This window comes from Camellia sinensis, chromosome 5, assembly GCF_055761805.1.
Source record: "Camellia sinensis isolate YWXY chromosome 5, ASM5576180v1, whole genome shotgun sequence".
Taxonomy (NCBI): domain Eukaryota; kingdom Viridiplantae; phylum Streptophyta; class Magnoliopsida; order Ericales; family Theaceae; genus Camellia; species Camellia sinensis.
Genome location: NC_138965.1, coordinates 175,804,693 through 175,824,144, shown reverse-complemented (window position 1 = coordinate 175,824,144; position 19,452 = coordinate 175,804,693). Strand labels below are relative to the sequence as shown.

Below are 19,452 nucleotides of genomic sequence, written 5' to 3'. Positions count from 1 at the left end.
TATGATAGATGGATTGTGACATAGAAGAAAGAAAATAAAAAATATGAATAGATGAGTTAAGAATATTTTGGTTTGGATTAGGTTAGAGTTAGGATTTGGATTTATATTTAAGGTTACATGGGACACCTTAAAATACCAAAATTGTCCCTTAGCCCTAATAGTAGTTGGTTGGTGGTATACAATTCATGGACTAAAGTGATAAGAGTTGTTTTTCCATAGGGAATTAAAGCAAGAAACATGTACTTTAGGGGTGAGAGTGTAATTTAGCCTACAAATAAAAAAGCAGCAGAGAACATAAAGGGCAAGGAGGGGCTCTACAAAAACCCTAATTCCAGAGACTCCATCATTCCTAAAACCCTACTCTCGTCTCTGCATTGTACAGCGCCCAGCAATGGATATCCAAGACAGCAATGGCGATGAAATGATCAACAAAGGAAACATCGATATACAGAGGCCGAGGAAGACCAGGTTCGAGTACGAAGACGACGAAGTAGACCAAGACGAGACTCTCGACGAAGCAATCACCGAGACTTCCAATCTCGAGGACGACGCGTTGATGTGCGATCCAGACGAGTCCGTCATTGGCGCCGACAAGACCAGCGCCGACTATTACTTCGATTCCTACTCTCACTTTGGTATAATTTCCTTTTCTTCACTGCTTATTGTTCTCAAATTGATTCCCTTTAAAAATTTGAATTTGATGATTGTTGAAAGTTAGAGCAAGACACTTCATTTTCTGGGTATGTAATTCTAGTAATGAACTAGTGTATCTATCTACCCCTATCTTTATTCAATAGGCTATGCAAAGTTGAGAAGTTTTTATTTTATTTTTTGTTTTTCATAACTTTGTCTATATGAAATAGAGTTCCCTAAATTATGTTTGGTTTGGTTTGGTTTGGTTTTGGTTTTCACAATCTGTAATTTTTAAAAACCTAAAAATTAATTTGGTAAAAAAAAAAAAAAATGTCATTTTTATATAGTTTTATCTTTTGAGAGGGTAGAAATAGAAATAATTTAAAAAAATATCTTTTTGATTTTTATTTTCGTCAAACTACTAGAAACTCAAACCAAACATGACCGCATTTTCCCCTCAAACCATGAGAGTATCAATATTTAGATCATTATTATATGGCATATGGGATGCCGTAATCTAGGAAGGGGGAGTCAAACCCTTGACTTGACTACTCCTGGTGAGGTGTTAGGGGTTCGGGCCAACTAGGCTAGCCCTAGTTGGTTAGAGTTTTGGATTATTTATCGAAGAGTAAACAATTATTCTTCAGGAACAAATTTTATTTTTTATTTTTTTCGTGCTTATTTACTCTTGTTTTTTGCAAAACTGAAATTTTCCCTTTTGTGTGGTTCTGTGTTTGCAGGTATTCATGAAGTAAGTTTGCTGTGTTTGGATGAAAAGCTGTTCAATGTTTGGTTGTTGTAACTGCTCATGTCAATATTTCAGTTCATCCAGTGTTGAGGAGTTATTGTACTGTGATATTTGTTTATTATTTTTTATGGTAGTTCTATGTATTTTTTTCTTATTATGATTGTGATTTAGTTCTGTTAGATATTTTTTATGTCTTTTTTCATAATGATTTTATGTACTGATGATGATGCCTTAAAAGTGGTAGTTATATTTGTCTGAATTATATCTCGAATGGGGTTTCCAGGAATAATGTGGGTACTGTTTGTGGACTTCACACTGGCATAACTGCATATTTTGGTGGCTAGGATTGATACAACTGCAATCATTGCTAGAATTGTAAAGCTCACACCATCTATCGCTTGCTTGCTCCCCCTCCTTTACTTTTGTGTTTTTGAATATCTTTTTGTCACCTTTGATCACTTTATTAGTGGTAATTATTTTTTCTCGTGACTATGAATCTAGGTTTGGCATATATTTAGCTTCTACTTATAATTTATATTGTTTTGTTCAAGATTCAATGTTTGACTCTTACTGATTTTTTAGCATTGCAGGAAATGTTGAAGGATGCAGTGAGAACTAAGACATACCAAAATGTTATTTATAAAAATAATTTTTTGTTCAAGGACAAAATAGTCCTTGATGTGGGTGCTGGGACTGGAATTTTGTCACTCTTTTGTGCAAAAGCAGGGGCAAAACATGTTTATGCGGTATGCCTTTATTTCTTTCTTTTGTATACAATTTTACTCTTCTCTCCTTTTCAATTTCTTTTTAGTTTTGTTTTTATGAAGAAATTTCATGACCAGTTAAGATATTTACTCTTATTGGTTCTCAGAAAGTCATTTAAGGCTAGTTGATCTGTAATTTTGCCTTTGCATTAGTCTGGTTGTGGGTGTTGGGCTGGTTGTGGCATAGCTGCAAAATTTTATGCCATTCATTATTATCTGGTAGATTCAAATGGCTTTCTGAGATGTTTGTATTCTATTTGTCTTGGCAAAACAGAAACATAATTCAAGATGTTTTGATTTGTGTTCTATTTGTCATCTACTTTGTTGTCTTCATTTATTAAGACAACAGATGGAGAAGTAGGAAATAAATCAATATGGAGCATTTTGTCATAGAAAGAGCTCATGGTTGTGTACAGTGTACACCATATGACTTCTAATATAGCTTTAATTGTTTTGTTTTACTTCCTGAATTCATTTTCTGAAATGATAACAAGCTATATTTGGTAGTTTCATTCTACTACTTGTAAAAGTTTGGGAATTACTACAGTTGATTAGTTTCTTATTGCTACATAAATGTTTGAAATTTGTTTTTTTAATTATGTTGATTTGGTCAATTTCTTACGTGTATCTATTCACCACCCCACTTGAAGCTGTATTGAAATTTGTTGTATACATATTTATTTGGCTTCAATTATTGGAAGTCACCTCGGAAGTATATACACGGATAAGGACACTGACACTGGGCATGGTGATTTTAAAAAATTTATGATTCAGACTTGGTTGGGGATACGGAAAAATATTTATATAGTTTTATTTGCTATGTATGTGAATATAAATTTAAGACACGAGATATACGAGTTAGGGGTGTGCACGGGTCGGTTCGGCTCGGGTTCACTCCCAAACCATCCACCGAACCGACACAATTAGTTTTCAAATTCATTCATCCATTTCCGACCGACCTCTTCTTCGAAATCGACCAACCAAAACTATTTAGTTTCTCGGTTGGTTTGGTCGATTTCGACGAGTAACAAGAAAAATGGGGAAAAAAGATTAGAAGTTTAAAAAACAAATCTCAAACTCATAATCATACAATACATGTTGAGTTTAACAAAATCAAATCACAAATTTGTGGGAGAACATAGAGTGAAGGGAAAAAATAGAGAAAACATGAACAAAACAACTCATCACCACCACTGCCGCTCAACGCCATCGTCTCCGTTCATTGCTATCACTATTGCTCATCACTATAGCCGCTCATCATCATCGTCATCATGGATCGACGCCAGTGTACTTCCATAACAACTCCTCTATTGTCCACTACAATTGAAGAGGAAGATCGAACAAAGGAGATAAAGGGTTTGTTATTTGATCTCTGAGAAGATGAGAGGAGAGAATGAGAAGAGAAAGACGTTTCTTTATGCAGAGATGAGAGAGAGAAAATGGGAAAGATGTAGAGATAATAGGTAAGAGAGAGAATGAGTGGGGGAAGATGGAGAGGGAGAGAGAGAGAGATTGAGTGGGACAGTAGAGAGAGAGACAAAAAAAGAGAGTGAGTGGAACTGTGAGACCATCTGTCAATCTCCTAGATGAAACTGATTGAATAATTGAAAATATCAATGTAATTGGTAACATGAGTGGACTGTGGAGTCTCTCAAAGAAAATAAATAAAGTCAAACAGAATTATAATATCTGAAATAATCCGAGAGTAGTGGGTTGGGTCGGTTTCAATGGGTCTTGTTAAAATTTACCATCACCTACCACAAATTTACCATCACCTACCACCACCTACTCCTCACCTATTCCTCACCTACTACACTCACCCTCTCCTATATAATGAGCCACCCACCATTTGTAATATACACAACAACATATATCAATCAATAATACAATTCTCTATTTCTCTTTATACATTGAAATTTAACATGGTATCAGAGCAGGTTTAAAACCTAATATTTTCGCTTCTCCGGCGGGCGGTAACCTCACCTTAGCTGCTCGCCGGACCTCAACCTAGTCTGCCAAAATTTTCTACACATACCTTGAAATTTCCTTTCTTCAACCTGCTGAGTGCACAAAACACAGACAGCACACATAGACACATACAATTCTCTCTAAAATCAGGAATGATCGCAGGAACCCAGCAAGAAACGAAGCTCCGTCTCTGATCAGACGTCACAGAATAAATCAATCATGGGTCCCTACGATGCATCCATGAGCAGCAGTGGAAGCAACTCATCATCATCACCTTTTTCCTCATCATCATCCTCATCTCCATCAGAATCTTCCTCATCAGCTTCATTGTTGAAATATTTGAGAGGATTGGGCCACTGCTCCCATCCAGTAGGTCTCCATTCCCCGAGAGAGAGAGAGACTCCTTCCGGGCTAGGGTTTTGGCCACCCAAAATGGTAGCTGACCGCGGAAAGAAATCGAAGGTCGCCGATAGAACTCAGGACGAACATTCCGATCACATTGACACTGACCTTGTCCTCTCGATCGAAAAGTTGCAGGAGGTCCAAGACGACCTCGACAACTCATCATCATCATCCGCCGGCGACGCACCGGATCAGATTGCCGGACTGCTTGCCGAAGCCGGGTACAGGGTCCAGTCATTGGAGCTCCGACACGTGGCCCAGCGGCTCGAACACCTCGAGAATGTCATGGTCAACGCACCAGCAGAGGTCCAACAACTCCAGAGACAGTTCTATACTCCATGCCGATCTCGGGCGTTCCCTCCTCCATGTCAAAATTGTTTTTCACCGCACCCATTGATGATCAATGTTTCTCTCTCTACCTTCTCTCCCTGTTTCTCTCATTGATGGTCTAACCTTTTATTTTTTTATTTATTATTATTATATCACCTAATCCACGGCACTCACAACCCACACTCACACACACACCCACGGGATTGACAGACACACATGCACTTTCTGATGCAAATTTTTTTTTTACTTTTTTAATCACCCCACTCCCTTTTTCTCTCCCAAAACCACTTTAATCATTTCCCTCATTTGCCTTACTTTATTCCCCCATTCATACATTTTTTTATTATTCTTATTTTTATTCTTCTTATTATTCTTTGCACCCAAAACCAAACTCGTTTTATTCCTTCCACTGGCTTCCCACACTTCATTTTCTTTATTTTTATTATTATTATTTTCCAAACACACAAAAAAAAAAAAAAAAAAATACAGATTTGCACAACAACTTTGTTCTATTTATATTAAGGATCCACCCTGATCCCAGTTCGCCACAAAAAAAAAAAAAAGAAAAAAAAAAAAAAAAGAACAACAAAAAATTGCAAATCTAACCCCCCACAACAATTTTGTTTTCTTTTCTGCAGACGGCCACCCACCGACCTCACTTCCGCTACTCTGCCGCCGGTCTCTTCTTTTTGCCTCCGTCCTGGACGGCCCTTGACGGTGTTGCCTCCGTGCTTCCTAGACCACCAAGCAAGTTTCCTCCTCCCTGCTCCTCCACTACAGCATATGGTGGACCTCCAAATCGGAACATCACGGTGGCCTTCCGCTTCAGCTCCTTGTTTTCTGTCTTTAGCACACTTATCTCTGCTCGCGCATCCTTATACATGCGTTGGAGCAGAGCCAGCTGGGAGTTTAACTGTTGCACCTCATTTGTCCTGCTCTGCAGCCGGTGCGACAAGTTTGTGACCGCAGTCATGGTTTCCACACATGACTTCAGAGTATACTGATTGGCCTCAATATCAGTTTGCACCGCCATTTTTTGCTCCACTGACCGCATCGAAAGTTCAACGGAGCAAAACCAGAGGTGTTTGGTTGAGGTTCACTGGCCACCGCATCAGTTATTTCTCTTGTGGACTCGTTCAGTTCTGGAAAGAGCGTGAGCAGACCACGGGAAGAGGAGGCCAGGTTCTGGGTAGCTGGACGGGAAGAAGAGGCCATGTTGCTGAGTGTTTCAGAGACGGGTTGGTTACAGAGTATTACAGAGTTTCTCTCTCAGCAAAGGAAGAGTTTTTTTTCAGAGGATTTTCAGAAGTTTTTTGTCTGCCTCAGCCTCAGCATCAACCTTGGTTAAATAGCCAAGGCAGCCACGCGCATCATGCGCCGCTCGGCGCTCGACGCCAACCTGGACACACCTTTTGATGGCACGCCTTTTGATGGCACGCCTTTTGATGAATTGGGCACGCCTTTTGAGGGCACGCCTTTTGAAAGATTGGGCACACCTTTTGAGGGTGCGACTTTTTAGGGGTTCGACAAGACTCTGTAAACTGTCCCGACATTGATTCCGGTTAGCTCCTTTATGGGTCCGACAAGACTCTGTAAACTGTCCCGACATTGATTCCGGTTAGTTTCTACAAGGGTCCAGCAAGACTCCGTAAACTGTCACAACAACTGTCACAACAGTGTCTGTTACAACGGTCCGACATGACCCCGTAAACTGTCTTCTACATCGGTCCGACATGACCCTATAAACTGTCTTCTACATCGGTCTGACACGACCACACAGTGTCTGCTACAACGGTCCGACATGACCCCATAACTTGTCTTCTACATCGGTCTGACACCGCCATCCAGTGTCCTCTACACCGTTATGACACCACCATACAGTGTCCTCTACATGGTTATGACACCCCTATACAGTGTCCTCTACAACGTTATGACACCACCATCCAGTGTCTTCACCAATGGTCTGACACGACCATACAGTGTCTCTTATCCTCTTTTATTTTTATGTATTTTCTTGTTTTGTTACTCTCTCCAAACTCAAGTTGGTTAGTTTCTATCCTCCTTGAGTTTGCGGGGGGCTGTTAAAATTTACCATCACCTACCACCAATTTACCATCACCTACCACCACCTACTCCTCACCTATTCCTCACCTACTACACTCACCCTCTCCTATATAATGAGCCACCCACCATTTGTAATATACACAACAACATATATTAATCAATAATACAATTCTCTATTTCTCTTTATACATTGAAATTTAACAGGTCTAATAAGTGCAAAACCGTTTTCCGAACCAAGAACCGACCATCTCATATTTTGCAAATCATAGCCCGACCGTAAGCCTTTTCGAAATGGTCCCTATCTGCCTCGGTCCGGTCGGGTCGAGCGGGTGGGTCGGGTTAAGCGGATCCATCCACACCCCTAATATGAGTCACCAAAATATATGTGGTTGTATTTTTATCTTTTTCACTTTCCGTATTCTTTGTTTTCATATATTTTACTTTGACTCAAAAGCATTTTTCTAAACTTAAACTCACTGAAGTGTCTTGAGGCATGTCCAAACACAAACAAGACACGCGGGTTTGTGAAGTGTTCTCGAAGTGTCCTAAGAAAAGATAATGATTAAAAAATTGATCCTTTACGTGGTGTGTCCGACACGTGGACACATGTGTCCCTCAAGTGTCGGTCTCCCATGGGTGTTTGACATGGACACGACACCCATTGAAGTGTCGGTGCTTCATAAAGTGTTACTTTCGGAGTTCATTGATGCTTTTGATAGGATTATGATCTATATTTTGTAGCTTGTTTTTCATCACTTTTTTTATTGGTGATTAGCCCTTCTGTTACATCATTGATATTCTAAATTTCAATTTTCAATTATATAAATTTTCCTCATTTTCAACATCGGTGTTATGATTTGAATATGCATGTAAATTTTCTCTTTAAGCTGTTCATTAATTTATTATTGTTTGATCTACAAAATTTAGAAATAGAGTTTGGTGATTTATCATAGATGTTGATCATAGAAACCTTTCCAATTCAGGTTGAGTGCTCCCAAATGGCTGACATGGCACAAGAGATTGTTAAAGTAAACGGCTTTTCAGATGGTGATGTCACTAGGAACAACGAATTTCATAATTTCTTTCAGTTTTTACTTCTACTTAACTGATTTGGCCTTTTTCTGTTTTCTCTTTTTAATTACTACAGTTATCACAGTTTTGAAGGGAAAAGTTGAGGAAATTGAGCTTCCAGTTGCTCAAGTGGATATCATTATTTCAGAGTGGATGGGATATTTTTTATTGTTTGAGAATATGTTAAATACAGTCCTCTATGCTCGTGATAAGTGGCTTGTAAGTTACACTGCCCTTTTTTCTTTCTGATACAGTGTTTATGATGTCCTTCAGAATTCAAGAATAACCACTTTGATGCTATTGCTAATCTGGACGTATTAGTGCAATGTTTGGTGGTGGAGTTTGTTTGTTTTTTTTTTGTTTTTTGGTTTTGTTTTGTGTTTTGTGTGTTTTTTTTTTTAAATCATGGAAGATGTTATTGGAGTCTAATTGGTCTCATCAGCTTGAACTTATTATAATTTGTTAGTCTTTATATTCTGAAAATTCAACTCTTTGACTGGATCAGACGCCTTTTCTGAGATTTTCAGTGCTTTTGTTTAGAAACTTTATGGTGGTGGAAGCAAATTGATTAATTTAATTTTTATTGGATTTATACGCTCAGAAAAGTTTCTGTTTGCTTAAATTGGGTTTTCTGGTTAAAGTCATTATATTCTAAGAGGTCTATCTTGAGTTGGGTTGTAATTTTTTTAAGTTACAATTTGATTCGTTTGTTTAGGAATTTTGTCCTGTTGAAGTTAAGTCTTAAATTAATTCTACATCAAGTGGGAATTTTTTTTTTTACTTTTTTTGTTCTTCTTTAGGGTTTTCTAGCATTTTTACAAGGGATCTTGGATGTGAAATGAGATTTACGCCGGTCCTCTATTGTTTTGGTCGATAGTAGTAGAGTTCAATGTCAGTTTTGTCTTGGTTAATGACCGACTGTGAAACAATGGAATTGGTTTGATTGGAGTGTGGTTTTTGGATGAACCATTGTTGAGCATGGCATTTTTTCTCTTCCTCTTTGATTTCGTTTGGTTATGCCTCTAAACTTCTATCTCTTTCTTTTCTGCGTTCTTCTTCTATTTTTTATATTTTCCTTGTCATCCAAATCTAGAACCTAAAAAATATCGGTTGTCCTGTTTAAGATCCATTTTTGATGTTCTATGCTATGTACGTTCCATTACCCTAGTGTATGAAAGCAGAAAAATCAGATGACTCTAAACCACAATTTTTTTGTGGCTTTTGATTTAGGGATTAGATCAATTTGCATAGATTAGAGGTTGTGACTTGGTGCAATGGCTAGTGTTATTCACTCCCAGCATTGTGGCGTGGGTTCCAGATGGAATCAGCCTCTTCACAAAAAGGTAGGGAATAGGCTGCCTACATACTAAATATTTTAGATCTTGTTGTAAACGGGAGCCTTTGTACTGGGTACCACTTTTTTTTTAATGAATTTGCAAAGGGTGTTGCTTTGATCATTTGCACACTTCCATGATGTAGTTTTGGGTTACGTTGCAATTTGTTTTTTGCATGTAATTTTTTTATGAACATTCAACCTGCAAAAAGAAAAAGTATTTGTTGTTGTTATAGTGCCGTATTTTAATTCATTTAGATATTCTCTCAACTTTCACTCCTTGCTTGTTTTCAGGTTAACAATGGAGTTGTTCTTCCAGACAAAGCTTCTCTCTATCTGACAGCCATTGAGGATGCTGACTACAAAGAAGACAAGATTGAATGTGAGCTTATTGACTTCCTGCATATCCTGTAACTAATGTATATTATTTTCCTTTGTATATTTCATAATCATGCATGGGTGTATGTGATCTCCTTGATTGGCATAGGATGTTGCTGTAAATGGGACTTCAGATATGCTCTTCTTATCAAGTGGTTGTGTACAGTGTTGTTTCTATGAACTTCTTTATAGATTTTTTACAATTTTGTTTTTGGCATTTTATGGCATTACAGTTTGGAACAATGTGTATGGCTTCAATATGAGCTGTATCAAGAAGCAATCTATCATGGAACCTCTTGTTGACACAGTTGATCAGAAGCAGATCGTTACAAACTGTCAGTTACTGAAGGTAAGAAAAATGTATCCCTGTAGGATTAATTTCAATAGTAATTTTAATTATTTGTCTTTTGGTCTGCTTGGTCTGACGAATCTGTTGCTGTGCTTTACTTTAATACAGACTATGGACATCTCTAAGATGGCCGCAGGGGATGCTTCCTTCACAGCTCCTTTTAAGCTCGTGGCAGAACGTGATGATTACATCCATGCTCTTGTGGCATATTTTGATGTCTCTTTTACTAAGTGTCACAAACTGACAGGCTTCTCAACAGGTTCATTTCTTTGTTATTTTATTATTATTATTTTTCTCTAAATTACTTTATTGTCAGTGTCTGCTATGAAGGTGTGTTTTGATAATTTTATTACATGCTGATTTTGATTGTTTTGAGTTTGAAAGGGTTGTCCATTTAAAAACCTTGGAGCAGATGCCTTAAATCCAATTTGTGTTCACTTGTTTAGAATTCCTGAATTGTTTCTTATAAAGAATATGGTCCAGTGCAGTGCTAATAAAATAAATAGAACCCTAAAACTGCTCATCAGTAGGTGGATTCATCATAGTTGAACTGGTGGTTGAGTCAACTCATCTAGATATCTTTATATCAAGAGAATCATAAAGTTAGAATAGGAAAACTGTTGTTAAATTTGCTGCTAAATCAATAATTACACTAAGTGTGTTGGCTTCTCAATCGGTCCTATGTCTTGTGCATGCAGACATATATATATATATATTTATGTTTCTGAGATTATTTCTTATAAATATATATGCAGGGCCAAGATCACGGACTACACATTGGAAGCAAACGGTCTTATACCTGGAAGATGTGCTTACGATATGTGAAGGGGAGGCTTTAGTTGGCAACATGACTGTGGCACAAAACAAGAAGAATCCTCGGGATGTTGATATAATGATCAAATATTCATTGAATGGCCGGCGTTGCTTGGTCTCAAGAACTCAACATTATAGGATGCGCTAATGTGGTTAATGGTATCTCTGAAATCAGAAAATCTATTCAAGTAGCCTGCCATTTTGAAAGAAGCACATATCTTCTGATTTATTTTTTGGTTTTATAGAATGCAGGTTGTTCTTTAAAATGTAACATTGCTTTTACGTTAAACTATTTTTATTGAAATGCTGAAAGTGAGGCTAGAAAATATTTAAAAATTCAATTCAGAATTTTCCGTTAAGCATGCTGTCTATTTATTTTCTTCACCTCTGTTTTTCAGGTCCATGGAACTCGACATTTTTTTTCTCGCTATCTTCCATAGTTTAGTTGGCTTTTGAAATTAGGGCTTTTTCTTTTTTCTTTCTTTCTTTGCGGTCTACTACCAGGATCTGGACATTCCCAACTTGCAGGATAGTTGGGTATGATATTTTTTTTCAAAGTAAACTGAATATTATAGTGTAAATTACATTTGACTTTGCATGATGTTCAAAAAAAATTATCACAGGGTTGGCATAATGATTTTATGTAGGGTTAAATATTGACCTAAATTTTTATGGAGAGAAATTTAATATGTTTTTCTTAAGTTTGTACTTGGTGACTTTTGAACTTTTAGCTCCAATTTGATGAAATATTTTAAAGACATGAAAAACAATCATAATTAAAAAGTCCAAAATTCAGTTCTGTGGAGTGAAATCATATGTATTATATTCTATCATATAAAATCCACAGCTTCTTGTTTGAAATTTTAATGACAAAATTTTGATTTTTAAGAAGGCTCATAGAACCAAGCCAAAAAAAAAAAAAAACAAAAAAAAAACACATAGAATTGTTAGTTTAGCATGTACTAAATAAGTCAAAAATTCAAAAAGTCACTTATTTAAGTCACATCATCTTATTTAAATCACATCACCTCTCTAACACATCACATCAAACCCAACCCAAACCCACCAATAAGTCAAAAAGTGCACTTTTTTAGGACATCTCAAACCAACCCAATGAACGTGCCGCATCTAGTTTTCAAAATTAATTTAAATTTCTTAATTTTAGTTTGTTAAATTTTCTAGCCGAGGTTTAGTAATTTGATATTTTTATATAATTTTAAACTTATCAAATAGAGTTAAACGTTCAATTGATTGATCAAACTTAATTTGAAAATTTTAACGAGTTTTAATAAGTATTTGAGATTGATTTGTTTACTTAACGAATTGAATTCAAATGAAATTTTAACGAGTTAAACGCGAATCGAACTTAAGTTATTTGATTCGTTTATCTCATCATTAATTACATATATGAGAATGCTGGAATTCTACAATTCTAATTGCCCTTTTACAAAATGATTTTTTCAAAAAGCGTTGTTTTGGGAAGTTGGTAAAAAGTTGGCTTTTAGCTTTTTACCAAGCTTTTTGGTTTTTTTGGAAGTGATTTGGAAAGTTGGTAAAAAGCTGACTTTTGCTTTTTAGTTTAATATTTATTTATGGTGTCAAATCAAATTAAAATGATCAAAATATCCTTACCCAACATAAGAGATTTATTTTTTTATTTTTTTTTCATAGGCCCTAATTTGTAATTTTACGACTACGTTTTTGGCACTTGCCAAATGACTTTTCTGGCATTTTTGGCAGCCACGTTTTTGGACATTTTGTCTAAAAACGTGGCTTTTTATCATGTTTCCAAAATGGCACAATTTGTAACATTTTGAGTGAGCATAAACTCAAGTCTTTGTTTTATATAATATTATAAATAAAAAATTATACTATAATTTTTTAATTTTTTTTTATAAATTTCTAACATAATCTTTAAAAAAAAATATATTACGTATAATAATAAAAAAATATTCAAAAGAATTAAAGTTTTGAAAGTGTTAATAAATCCTATTTAAGGAATTCACTGTAATTTACTAAAATAAAAAATAAATAATAAGGAAACAAGAAATGTGGGAGTGGAATCTATTTATCTATACTATTATAAAGTGAACACCTCTTATAGTGTCTTGAAATCTTTGTTTCTTATGCTGTCAGGTATCTATTTTTTTATTTGAAATAAAAAAAATTAAATAAATGAGAAGAGGAGATTTAAACCTTAGATTTATGTCAAATAAATAAAATTTTTACTACTTAATTAGCACATAATATATGATAAATATTTTATTTTATTTTTATTTATTTAAATTGCATACGCATGGCAACCGCTAGTAAGATACAATGGTAAAACCACTGAAAAAAACCAGACAACTCTCTCTCGATCTTCTCAATCTCGGATCAGAGCTGGCAGTGACAAACAAAAGGAAAGGAAGGCGGCAAGAGAAGAGAGAAGCGAAGACAAAGAGACGCTCTCATCGTCTTCTTCTTCCTTGATTGGTCAAGCTAACAACTTTCTTTGGCAAAGCGTACAAAGGTAAAATTGGGATTCTGAAACTCAATCTGATTTGCTCTATTTTGGCACACTTGTATATGTCGATTAGGGTTTCCCAATCAATTTTTCTCAGATCTCGTGTTCCGGTCTAACCGATCTATGTTCTCTCTCACTCTCTCTCTCTGAATTGAGACCTTGGTTTGTGTTTACTTTTTGTGGATTTGCTCTAGTAGTGGTAGTAGTAGTAGTAGTTAGGGTTTGGTTTGTTGATACTTGTAATTTTTCTGTTTATAATGATTGGTTTTGATAGTCTGGAACACGCATATTAGAGTCTTAGCCAAAATAGCTGGAGGACCTTTACAATTAATTTAAGCCTGTATCTGTATGAAATTCTATAACACTCAATTGATGAAAATGTAGTGCTATTTGTATCATGTTTAGTTTAGCTTTCATTTTTAATTTATATTTTATAACTACTTTTCTTCATTTCAAGGAGAATATTCAGTCTCTCTCTCTCTCTAAAATCAAGGAAATTAGTTTCAAATTGATATCTAATCTAGTGTGTGAGGTAACCCTTGATTGGGTTCGATGAAATGCGTGGGCGTGGGCGTTTTGTGGGGGGGGTGGGGGGGGGGGGGGTTTATTATTAGTGTGGCCAAAAGTAAGATATTGGAAATTCCAAGTCAAGTGGTCAGGCTATGACAAGTTTCAACAATTAAATAATGATTAGGATAAATTACACTTACCTTTCCTGAGGTTTTAAAAAAAATATAGTTAGGATTCACATAATTACCCTAACTCACCTGAGATTTTAATTCACTTAACACTTAAGTCCTTTTTCATTGGCAATTGGTGTGTTGTATGGATAAAAAGATGATGTTGTCATCTTTTTTCTACTAAAATGTATTTTTAACTATGTTTAATTTTGTGACTGCTCATCATTTTGCATTAGTTTTGATTGCTTTAATCTTACTAAAAGGGAGGTCAGTATAATAATGGCATACTTATAGGGTTAACTGTATTTTTCTCAAATCTCAGGGGAGGTAAGTGTAATTTACCCTAATTGGTTTATATATACTTAATGAATTCCATATAAACTTCATAAATTTGTCTGTCTAAACTTTATAAATCTTAGGGGCAAGTATAATTAGTTTATATAAAATTCATAAATTCTATACACAAAGTAAAGGATTCCTGGAATGGGCGTCACTGTTATTTTGTTCATATTAGATTCTTTATGTAGGCCTGGATTCAGAAGATCTGAAGTTCTGAACTCATTTTCCCCGTTATTGGAACTATTTGCATTAATTATTTGATGTGTTAATTTCCATGTGTAGTTGTAAATTGGGGCACTGATGGCGTCAAAATTGCAACAATTGCAATCCAAGGCATGTCAAGTTTCACAACTTGTGTCGAAGCATGGAACTTCATACTACAAGCAGTTGTTGGAGCAGAACAAGCAGTACATTCAGGAGCCACCCACATTGGAGAAATGCAACGTGTTGTCCAAGCAATTGTTCTACACTCGACTTGCTAGGTTATTCTCCCTATACCTTTATCAACTTGGCAATTGAGTTTATGGTCTACTCAGCTAGTTCAATCAGATTTGTTACGCCTGTTTTGTAATTTTTGTTTTTATTATTTTTATAAAAAAAAGTAATTTGTAAGACAAGTTATGATGTCTTTGTATTTGAATGCTTAATTCTTTTGATATGCTATGTTTAGGTACCTGACTTATCAAATAGGTTTGGGTTATGTCTATTGGTATGCCTTTGCTTTTAACCATAACAATTTAATCCCTAGCTTCTTGATAATAATATAATTTCTACATATAATTCTTTTGTGGAGCACTCAATCACAATACTTCTATTTCTAGTTTGGTTTTGTCATATATATATATGCCCATGGATATGTAAACTTTTGTTATTTTACAAGCATTGTTTATCTAGTTTTGAAAGGATTCACTTGGTTGTCAAAGGATTTAAAGGTGAAAGCAGTGTCACGAGGGAATTGGCAATATGGCTAGAATAAGTTTGTTAATTCATGAAACCTTGAAATTTTGTTTTATTGATTGCCTCCATTTTGGTAATTTGTTGGTAAAAAACTAAATTACACCCACTTTATTCTCCATTTTGATAAGGGTTCGGGAGGGGATGTATTTGGTACAGACCTAATTTTTGGCATAATTTGCACAAAGTGGCTGATCATAGGTTTGAACCTACAACCTCAAGGTTAGTAGGCCATGTTTTAACATTGAACCAATGACCATTAAGTAGATCATTCCACAATGTTACCATTTAAATATGGAAAGAGCAAAAACCTCAAGCGTGTGTTTGAGCCTGTTGACAAATTATTGAGTTGATTTGAGGTACAACATAGAACAACTTATTTGTCTTGGACTCTTGGTAGTTATTAGAAGTTCATGTTTTTTCACATGATTGCTGCTGATATGTTTGGCACTATAGCATATAATATAACCTTTCATTGACTTGTCTCTTGGACTTAAAATGACTCTTCATTCATCTGTAACAATTATGTTTGGTGCCATTGCCGTATAGCTTACTGGATAGTCATGTTATTTTGCTATACATAGTTGTTGATATTAAGTTGCATTTTTCAAAAATCAAATTCCAGATGTTCAAGTTCTTGATGGTAAAAATAGTCATGTTATCTTTTCTGATAATTGAGTATCTGGTAAACCCCTACTAATCCCGAGACCGATGTAAAGCGCCCCTTCCACGCAGGTTGGGCAAATCTCGGGCTATGCCCACAGGCGTGGCCCCAAAGGAATTGATAGCACTCAATGGGAGTTGAACCTTAGACTTGATGTTTTAATAGGCATCCAGGGCTAAGTGACTAACCATCAAGCCAACCCACTGGGTTCATAGTTATGTTATCTTAAAACACATAATAGTTGTTGTTGATATTAAGTTGTTCTTTTCAAAATCAAATTCTAGAGGTTCAAGTCCCTTGCACTTATGAATTTTGGAAATAGCAATTTGATTAATGGATTAGTTAGGAGGTCTGGCTGTATTTAAGCCCACAAAGAAGTGCAAATATTGTGTTGGACTGGGCTTCTTCATATTGTATATGAATTAGGGTTGGTTTGGGATGTCCTAAAAAAGTACACCTTTTGACTTATTGGTGGATTTGGGTTGGGTTTGGGTTGGGTTTGATATGATGTGTTAGAGAGGTGATGTGATTTAAATAAGATGATGTGACTTAAATAAGATAGTGACTTTTTGACTTTTTGACTTATTTAGTACATGCCAAACTAGCCCTTACTATGAATCAATACCCTAGCTTAAATCCTAGGATAATATAGATTACCATCACCTGCCTCTTCCAGGATATGTGGATTTTGCTAAGGTTGGCATGAGCTATAGAAGAAGTTGATTTGTCAATCTTCATATTGTATGTGAATTAGTATGAATCAATACCTTGGGTTGATCCTAGAATCTTTTACGTGATCTACTCAAAACTCGATGTCTTATTTTATTATAGGACTGCCCATTTAAGCTGATATGTCAATCTGCAGATCATTTTAAGCTTCACTTGTTATTGTTATGGGGGTCTCCTCAGATTGAGTAATTAGTGGGTGGTCCTAGAGCACCATGTGGCATTGCCTGTGTGCTGGTCCAAACCAATGGCACAGTGGAAGAACTTATGGGTGGGCTGACTCACCTTTGTTAGGTAGTTAGGAGACAAGGGTTGACCCACTTAATGTGGGTTGCGGTTTCCCATTGGCTGGGAGTACCACGTAGGCAACACCACATGGTACTCCTGGACTGTCTAATAATTTTCCCCTCAGATTATCACTCAGTACACTTTTGGCATCAATCAGTGGAGATGTTTGGCTTAAGCTTCACTTATTATTGTTATGGGGGTGTTCTCATGTTATCACCTAGTACATTTTGGTCATTAATCAGTGAAGATGTTTTGCTGGGCCTTGGTGAATAGATAATTGCACCACAAACTTTTGATTGTTCCTTTGGCTGAGAGTCTAAAGCAATCAGTTCTTATAGTCTTTAGAGTGGATGGTTATGATTGGGCAAGCATGATCTTGATGAGTGCTAAGCCATTGGAGTTTACTTTATTGGCATTTAACTCGTAGTCTTCTACATATATTAAGAAATAACTTTTACCTATTATTTCTTTTATGCGATCAAGAAGCTTCTCTCTTGTAAGCAAAGAACGTGACCAAGTTGGGGACTTGCTTAAATTTACGAGGATAGGAAAAAGAACCATAGTAAGAACCTATTTTGAATTTTGATGAGAAATATAACAAATGCATGAGTGGGGAACCCAACATTTTACCTACAAAAGAGAGGAAAAGAAGAGAACAGAGAACAAACAGGTTTGAGTGAAATGATGAGCATGAACATCTTGATGAAATTGTTAAAATGCAACTCGTAATGTTTCTGTTGGAATCATTGAGTCCACGAGACTAAGGGCAACCACTTTGTGTGAATGATGTCAAAATTAAGGGCTGCATGGCTGCACCTAGTCTACACCTCTAGCAGCCTCCATTATAGGGTAGTAGTTCTAGGGATTGGCCTTTTTAATGTATGTGAATGAATGGCTCTGCTTGAGGGCGGGATGCTCTGCTTCAGGTTGAGAATTTTCTTTAAGACATGTGAAATGTTTTTTTATGCAGAAAGGGAATGGGTAGCTGTATTCTGGTTTACCAAAATAATGTTGGGCAAAGATTTGTGAGTTCGATATGATGACCTAGTTAGAAGCTGGCATGTGATAAAATAGTTCTGTATACGAATTATACAATACAAAATCTAAAAGGAAGAATAAATTGAAAAACAAAGGAAGCTTTCAAAATAAAAGAAATTGAAATAGAAATAGAAATACGAGAAGACGAGAAATATTTTTGGCTGCATTTCATGAAAATTGATTGTTGGGTAGGCTTGATAAAGTATATGATATATCATTTTTATTCAATTCTTTGAGGCTGTGTTTGCAGCACTAGTGAGCAGAATGTCTTGTACAAAAATTTCTGTCATCTTACCCACTGATACTATTCGTACACACACCATAGATATATATTTGTGTATATATATATATACATGTGGTTTTTCCTTGTTATTTATCTGACTTGATTACTCCCTGCAGTATTCCCGGTCGTTATGAATCATTCTGGAGGGAACTTGATTATGTCAAGCATATGTGGAAGAACAGGCAGGAGCTGAAGGTTGAGGATGCTGGCATTGCCGCTCTGTTTGGGCTGGAGTGCTTTGCATGGTTTTGTGCTGGTGAGATTGTGGGAAGGGGATTTACATTCACCGGTTACTATCCATGAGAACAACCACTTGGCAAAAGTGTTTTGGTGAGATTGATATTTGTAAGCTTTCTGTCAGCATAAGGGAGATTTAATTCGCTGGCACTCTACATGCAAGATTTTGTTTATCTGAAAAGTTTTTGAAAATTGAGGAAGCAGCGGGTAAGGTCGGGGCCCCTCAATAATCCTCTCATATTTTGGTAACGGGTGAACTTTGAAGTTACGTTATTTTTCTTGAAGCTGCTGCTACTTGTGATGGTTACGGTTCTTGCTTCAAGTTTCTAATTGGTGTTACTCTTCTTCGCACTTAAGCTCTATGCTTCATCAATAAATTGACTTTCAATGAGAGGTAGTGTAGTTGGTACACATACCGGACCTTTTCAATGAATCCAAACAATTTTCACGTTCATCTGCGTTCTATAGTTGTCTTGCATTCTTCTATCTTTTTCACAATATATTTGAGGCAGGAAAGCTTCCAAGGCAATGCTGTTAGTTGCAGCAAGTTGGTTAGAAATGAATATAGCCAGGTAGCCCTAGCTGTATCTTTGCAAGAATCGTTGACAAGCTAAGGCTACGACATTGAAGGATGGTTAGAAGAACTACAAAATCATGCTCACCAGAGCTAAAGGAATTATTATTATTATTATTATTATTATTATTATTATTATTATTATTATTATTATTATTTTATGTGGAAAATTTGTGCTAACAGTTGGCTGTCATGATGTTTAAGATATATGCAAAAGTGATCAACGTCAGTCACCAAAGAAAGAAATACAAACATCGGAGTTTTATAAGCATATATCTCTAACAGGAACAGAAGCACACTTCACGCACAT

The 19,452-nt window shown here is 36.0% G+C and overlaps 2 protein-coding genes across 3 annotated transcripts; both read left to right on the top strand.

Moving 5' to 3' along the window:
• The first annotated feature begins 299 nt into the window (after positions 1-299).
• Positions 300-11,212, top strand: LOC114268038 (putative protein arginine N-methyltransferase 1.2). Of its 2 annotated transcripts, XM_028209145.2 has the most exons (9): positions 303-635; positions 1,374-1,384; positions 1,972-2,127; positions 7,893-7,956; positions 8,057-8,199; positions 9,608-9,695; positions 9,925-10,040; positions 10,149-10,299; positions 10,796-11,212. In XM_028209145.2, the coding sequence occupies exons 1-9, from the start codon at positions 392-394 to the stop codon at positions 10,999-11,001; spliced, it is 1,179 nt and encodes a 392-aa protein (XP_028064946.2). In that variant the 5' UTR covers positions 303-391; the 3' UTR covers positions 11,002-11,212. The 2 variants fall into 2 exon arrangements, with proteins under 2 accessions (XP_028064938.2, XP_028064946.2); XM_028209137.2 differs by having other exon boundaries at positions 300-635; positions 9,925-10,299.
• A 1,851-nt stretch (positions 11,213-13,063) lies between these two features.
• Positions 13,064-19,022, top strand: LOC114268047 (uncharacterized). The gene is made up of 3 exons (XM_028209150.2): positions 13,064-13,365; positions 14,661-14,860; positions 18,448-19,022. Exons 2-3 carry the CDS (start codon positions 14,679-14,681, stop codon positions 18,632-18,634), a joined length of 369 nt encoding a protein of 122 aa, XP_028064951.1. The 5' UTR covers positions 13,064-13,365; positions 14,661-14,678; the 3' UTR covers positions 18,635-19,022.
• Positions 19,023-19,452: the final 430 nt, after the last annotated feature.

Coding starts and splice junctions, on each gene's coding strand:
- LOC114268038 (XM_028209137.2), top strand. CDS start 392: ATGGATATCCAAGACAGCAATGGCGATGAAATGATCAACAAAGGAAAC. Junction 2,128..7,892: donor GGGCAAAACATGTTTATGCG/GTATGCCTTTAT, acceptor TTTCCAATTCAG/GTTGAGTGCTCCCAAATGGC. Junction 10,300..10,795: donor ACTGACAGGCTTCTCAACAG/GTTCATTTCTTT, acceptor ATATATATGCAG/GGCCAAGATCACGGACTACA.
- LOC114268047 (XM_028209150.2), top strand. CDS start 14,679: ATGGCGTCAAAATTGCAACAATTGCAATCCAAGGCATGTCAAGTTTCA. Junction 14,861..18,447: donor TTCTACACTCGACTTGCTAG/GTTATTCTCCCT, acceptor TACTCCCTGCAG/TATTCCCGGTCGTTATGAAT.